The sequence below is a fragment of the Colletotrichum graminicola genome (assembly GCF_000149035.1).
Source record: "Colletotrichum graminicola M1.001 genomic scaffold supercont1.21, whole genome shotgun sequence".
Classification (NCBI taxonomy): domain Eukaryota; kingdom Fungi; phylum Ascomycota; class Sordariomycetes; order Glomerellales; family Glomerellaceae; genus Colletotrichum; species Colletotrichum graminicola.
This window is the reverse complement of record NW_007361025.1, coordinates 201,683-207,874: the sequence shown is the minus strand read 5'-3', so window position 1 is coordinate 207,874 and position 6,192 is coordinate 201,683. Positions and strand designations below refer to the sequence as shown.

Here is a 6,192-nt window from a genome sequence, read left to right as displayed (position 1 = left end):
TGCGCTTGAGACCACCTTCACCAAAGCCGCCGTGACCATGGTTATACTTGTCTACTGGCCTGTTATAGTTAGTTGGTTCGCCTACAATTCAGTTCTTCCGCCAAAGGTCAGGCCTGGTCCAGTTCCGAGATTCTTGGGCTGTGTCCCTAGAAATTGACGTCCGTCGCTAGGGGACTCGGCAGCCCATGGCCTTTGACTTCGCTAGATTGCCTTGAATTGCATATTTTAGGGAACAGGTCAAGTTCTAAGGCTGCGCAGCTATTACAGTTATAGTTTGTTCGAAAGGCGAGCCGCCTCAGAACAGAAGTTCACGACAGGGTCAATCCGGCAGCCTAGTGCGTCACCCCTAAGCAGACAGTCGCTTATCTCGGATCGTCTCCAAGCGACCCGATCCGTCGAACGAAACCATCTCACACCCACACTCAACACACAATGTCCGAGAAGCAGCCCCCCGCCGGTGACGTCGAGGAGGAGGTCCAGCCCGCCAAGTCCGCCGAGGACCGCAAGGCCGCCTCCGCCCTCGCCAGCCTCGACGCCGGCGGTGACGACTCGGGTAACACCCAGGTCGACGCCGAGGCCGCTCAGAAGGCCATCCAGGGCCTGGGCGGCGCCACCGCAGCCAAGAAGGAGGTCAAGAACGTCAAGGTCGACGCTGCCGACGTTGCCCTGCTGGTCAGTCACCACCCCCACCACCCCCGAGTGACATGCGGCAGATGAAAAACCAGCTGCTTGCGCCGCGGGGAAGTGGATAGACGATTGTCACTATGGAAATGCTGACAGACGACCAGGTCGACGAGCTCGAGCTTCCCAAGCCCAAGGCCACGGAGCTTCTCAAGGCCAACGACGGAGATGCGGTCAAGGCGATGAAGGCATACCTGCGCTCATGAATGGACTAGGCATATGGTGCTTGGCGTGGCTTATAGACACCGGAACAAAAAGAAAAGCTTGGCTTGTGTTTATTGAGATTCCCAACGGTTCTACGTGTTATTCAATGGTGCGTCAAGTCCCCATGGCTCAGATGTCTCGTGCCGTAAGACTAACTACAACACCATAGCAGATGACCAAAAAGCTCCTTGTTTTATGTGGCACGATTTTCTGTTGCAACCATCTGTATTCTGGAGTGATTCGAAAGCTGCCATGGGAGGTTAGGTATGACAAGTAAAGGACGGTTGGGTTCCACAACCCGCTCCAGCCAGTTCCAAATGGTCACAAACTTGCCTGCTCTCTAAACGGCGCCTCAGGTAGGTATCCTAGTGTACTTGAATACTTGACAGTACATACTTGCGTATATCAAGCAGATATACAAGTCACTGCTCAAGCTATATAACATGATTGGCAGTCTTGTATAAAATGTCTTCGTCGCCAGCAAGTTTGATATAATCGTCATTCTTGGGATAGCCGCTGGCTATCAACCACCTGTTCCAAACACTCAAAGGTGCGACCGGTGAACAACTTGGACGTTGCCTGTCACCAATGTCTTTGTGGTCAAATAGTCGTCAATCCCATACTTGCTTCCTTCTCTACCCATCCCAGAGTGTTTGATCCCTCCAAATCTGGCAGTGGATAGTTCCACGTTAACGAACGAGATGCAGGTGGGGAAAAAAAAGGAAGAAGAAGAAAAACTTACGGAGCAGCGGCATCAGAAATAACACCGGTGTTCAATGCCACCATGCCGAATTGCAGCAGCTCAGAAACTCTCGCGGCGCGTCCGAGGTCGTTTGTGAAGATGTACGACGCGAGGCCGACGTCGCACCGGTTGGCCGCGTCAACCACCTCCTCTTCCGTAGCAAAGGACAGGATCGGTGCCACAGGGCCGAAAATCTCCTCGTGAAGAATCCTCGCCGTCGGGCTCACATTGCTGATAATGGTGGGCTCGAAGAAGTTGGGACCTGGGAACTTGAGTCAGCCTACTTTCCACCCTCGGCGGAGCGTGGGATCCCGTCAGAGCCTACCAAGATCCGGGCGCGCCTTTCCGCCTGCTTCCACTCGGGCACCATTGACAACAGCATCTTCTACTAACTCCGAGACTCGCTGAACAGCGCCTGGCATGACAAGAGGTCCATGTGTAACACGGCCATCGAACCCATGACCTAGCTTGAATTGGCCAACGGCCTCCTTCAACTTGGAGACAAAGGCGCCGTAGATGGCCTTTTGGACGTATATGCGGTTGGCACACACGCAAGTCTGCCCGGAAACCTTGAATTTACTCGCAATCACCCCGGAGATGGCGATGTCCAGGTCGGCATCGTCGAACACCAGGAACGGGGCGTTCCCGCCCAGCTCGAGGCTCAGCTTCTTCAGGGTCTGGCTCGACTGCTGCATGAGGAGCTTGCCGACGCGGGTGGAGCCCGTGAAGGAGATCTTCCGCACGACGTCCGACCCGCAGAGGGCGGCGCCGATCTCGGGGGTGTTTTGCAGCGCGCAGACAATGTTGACAACGCCCCTGGGGACGCCGGCCCTCTCGCCGAGCAGCATCAGCGCGTTGGCGGAGAAGGGCGTCTCTCCGGCCGTCTTGGCCACCACGGTGCAGCCTGCCGCCAGAGCAGGCGCGACTTTTCTGGCGAGCATGGCGGCCGGGAAGTTCCAGCTGTTACGCAGCCCCGCATGTCAGCACTATTCACAATCCTGAGAAGTCGAGGACCGGGGGAGAGGGAGGGAAGGAGGTATCGCACGGTGTGATGAGGCCGCAGACGCCCACGGGTTCTTTCAAGACGGTTATCCTCATGTTGGTGTTGCTATGCGGCACCACGTCCCCTTGGACGCGGGCCGCCTCCTCGGAAAACCACTCGAGGAAGCTGGCGGCAAAGAGGACCTCGCCGGCAGCGTCCGCCTGCGCCTTGCCGTTTTCCCAAGTGATCAACGTGGCGAGGTCCGTCTTGTTCTCGATGACGAGATCGTACCAGCGGCGCAAGATGCGCGACCGTTCCCGGCCGGATTTTGACCGCCATCCTGGCAGCGCCGCAGCCGCTGATTCTATAGCGCGATCGGCGTCCGCGGCAACGGACTCAGGACACGACCCGATCAGGTCTCCCGTGGCGGGATCTATGGCTTCAGTCAGCAGATGGAAGAACATCCGGGGCAGGAGCAAGTAATGATTAGAAAAAAGGGGGGGCGAACGAAGAACATGGACGCACCAGTCACATCGAACGTCTTCCCGGAAACCGAGTCCGTCCATTCACCGTTGATGAAGTTTTTGCCGACGAGCAATGTCTCATCTTTCAGTTGAGGTACAGAAGCCATGTCGGAGGGAGTGAAAGCGATGTCTATGTACGTGTAACTTTGAACGAGGGAGCTAGGTACGGTATCAGGGGTTCAGCCACAGAATAAGGCAATGTTGTTTGCATACAGTAACGCCGTGTCAATTTTCACTTGTAGGAACATGGGTTTGGAGCAAGTCTCGGGTGGTGATGTCGGATCGCGGTATCTTAAAGCGACGGCCGCCTGTACATAACGATATCGGAATGTCAAGACCCAGGGCACGCATGATTGCATGTCACCGCAGCTTGCGGCAGCCTACCTCCGACAGACAAACTCGGGTTTACGTGGAACCTGGCAGTTGAAAAAGAAAAGAAAAAAAAGAAGAAGAAAAAACCCCCGACGTAGCGCCCATGGCGATATCGGGATCTAGACCGCCGAGGCGCGTGCGGGCAGGGACGGAGATAGCAGTCTCTTATCGATTGCCCCACGCCGCCGATAGCGCCGTGCATTGCCCCGCAGTGCCCGCACTTCGACCCCGGTCCCCCGATCATGCCGGGGTACTGTTGGGAAAACAATAGACAGATAGGGAGCTAAGCTAGAGATAGGTAGATTACCGTGCGTATCAAAGGTCCTGGTGGAGCCATCATACATGCCGGTGACATATCATGTGTATTGATTGAGCTGGACAACCTGTCTAGTACACCGTGAAACCCAAACCCAACGTTATTCATAAATTGGTCGATCCATTGAAAAAGACCAGCCCGGAAATCTGAAGACTGTCTTGCATAAACCGTTACCCGACACACATGCACTCTCTCTCCTTCTCCATCTCTCTTTACTCTGCAGGATAGCACTATCTCTCTTGGAGGACACTCTGCAACACCCGTGCTTTCACACACTCACATTCCACGATGCCGCCCAAGGTCCGCGCACTCGACCTGGACAACACCTCCACGGCATACTACGCATCAGCAACCGTGGCCCCGTCGGGCGCAAGGCTCGTTCATGTCTCCGGCCAGCCCGGAAACACCAAGGACGACGTGGTCCCCGACGATTACGAGTCGCAGATCCACCTGGCGCTCCTCAACCTGCGCAAGATCATCATCGTCGCGGGCGCGTCGGTCAAGGACATCGTGAAGCTCACGCTTCTCATCGTCGACTACGACAGCTCGGCCCGCAAGCACACGCGCCACATCCAGCGCTTCCTGGGCGGCCACCGGCCGGCAATCACCCTCATACCCGTGTCCAAGCTAGCCGTCTCGTCCTGGCTGTTCGAGATCGACGCCGTCCTCGCCGTGCCCGAGACCCCCGCGCCCGCGCGTGGCCTTGCCCTGCCGGATGCCGACGAGTCAGTGGACGTCGTCATCATTGGCGCCGGCCTGGCCGGATTGTCTGCCGCCCGGGACGTCCTGAAGAGCGGCCTCTCCTGCGTCGTACTGGAGGCGCGCGACCGCGTCGGCGGAAAGACGTGGAGCGAGCCGTTGCAAGACGGGCAACCTGGCGTCGTCGACCTTGGCGCGGCATGGATCAACGACACCAACCAAAGCCGGGTCTACGCCTTGGCCAAGGAGTACGGGGCAGAGCTGATTGAGCAAAACACCAACGGGGACGTAGTCCTCCAGGACTTTGATGGAAAGTGCTCGCCTTTCCCCTACGGAGAACTTCCCTTTGTAAGCACCCCCCCCCCGTTCCCTATCCAAGTCGAGCAGAAAGCCAGAGGGTGTCTTGTACAGCTCCGTGCTAGAAAAGCAGCATTTTCTTTTCGGATCGGAGACTCACCTGGTCACAGTTTGACGAGGCCACCCGCAAAGCACTGGCCGGCATCCGCGACATGGTCGAGGCCGACTGCCAGGCCGTCGATACATGGAAGCCCAAAGACACCAGCCTGGACAGCCTGACCTTTGCGGCGTATCTGCGCCTGCGGGGCGCCGACGACGTGGCTATGGCCACGGCCAACGTGTGGACCTGCGCCATGCTGGGCCAGGAGGCGACCGACATTTCCGCGCTCTACTTTCTAAACTACTGCAAATCGGGCGGGGGCCTGTTGCAGATGCGCTCCGACCGCAAGGACGGCGGCCAGTACCTGCGCGTCCGCCAGGGCACGCAGGTCTTCTCAAAAGGCCTGGCCTCGTCGCTGCCCGAGGGCGTCGTGCGCCTGAGCCGGCCCGTCCGTGCTGTCGTCCGGGACGACCACCCCGGAGGCGGCCGCTACGCCGTAAAGGTCCAGACGGACGAGGGGGTTTTGGCCGCGCGCAAGGTGATCACGACCATCCCCGGCCCGGCCCTCAAGAACATCAGCTTCCGGCCGGCCCTACCGCTCCCCAAACAGGCGTGGATAGAGTCCCTCAGCTACGGGTACTACACGAAGGCCATGATGCAGTTCGAATCGCCATTCTGGGTTGAGCGTGGCTTCTGCGGGCTCGCGCAGTCGTTCGTGGGCCCTGCCAGCGTGATCCGCGACACCTCCGTGCCCGCCGACTCGAAACACGTCTTGACGTGTTTCATGGCGGGCGACCGCGGCAGAGCGTGGGCGGCGCTTGACGCGCCGGCCAGGGAGAAGAGCCTCCTTGCCCAGCTGGCGCAGCTGTTCGGCTGCGAGGACATCCAGAGCCGGTTTGTCCGGATGAGCACGTACGAGTGGGTAAAGGACGAGTGGTCCGGCTGGGGCTGCCCTTGCACGTCCCTCGCGCCCGGCGTGCTCGACACACTGGGTGGGGACAGCCTCCGGAAGTCTTGCGGAGATTTGCATTTCGCAGGCACGGAAACGGCAGGCGAGTGGAAGGGCTACATGGAGGGTGCAGTCCGGAGCGGAGAGCGTGCTGCTGCCGAGGTTATAGAAGCGTTGACAAGCACCAGCGGCGCCTCTCGGCTCTAGTTGAGGGGGGGGGGTTACGACCGAATTCCCAAATGGAAAAAGAAAAAAAAAAGAAGAAAAAGAAAGAAAAAGGAGGAAAATATTTGTTAAAGCGTGATTCCACTTGAGAGATATCAGGA

General features: G+C 58.1%; 3 protein-coding genes across 3 annotated transcripts; 2 read left to right on the top strand and 1 right to left on the bottom strand.

Annotated features, from left to right (window-relative positions):
• Positions 1-432: 432 nt before the first annotated feature.
• Positions 433-887, top strand: GLRG_05924 (uncharacterized protein; the record flags this gene model as incomplete). Its single annotated transcript, XM_008096609.1, has 2 exons — positions 433-672; positions 789-887. 2 exons carry the CDS (start codon positions 433-435, stop codon positions 885-887), a joined length of 339 nt encoding a protein of 112 aa, XP_008094800.1.
• Positions 888-1,429: 542 nt separating this feature from the next.
• On the bottom strand, positions 1,430-3,240 carry GLRG_05923 (succinate-semialdehyde dehydrogenase; the record flags this gene model as incomplete). The annotated part of the gene is made up of 5 exons (XM_008096608.1): positions 1,430-1,553; positions 1,628-1,889; positions 1,953-2,587; positions 2,673-3,042; positions 3,135-3,240. The coding sequence occupies 5 exons, from the start codon at positions 3,238-3,240 to the stop codon at positions 1,430-1,432; spliced, it is 1,497 nt and encodes a 498-aa protein (XP_008094799.1).
• Positions 3,241-4,109: 869 nt separating this feature from the next.
• Positions 4,110-6,073, top strand: GLRG_05922 (flavin containing amine oxidoreductase; the record flags this gene model as incomplete). Its single annotated transcript, XM_008096607.1, has 2 exons — positions 4,110-4,868; positions 4,988-6,073. The coding sequence occupies 2 exons, from the start codon at positions 4,110-4,112 to the stop codon at positions 6,071-6,073; spliced, it is 1,845 nt and encodes a 614-aa protein (XP_008094798.1).
• Positions 6,074-6,192: the final 119 nt, after the last annotated feature.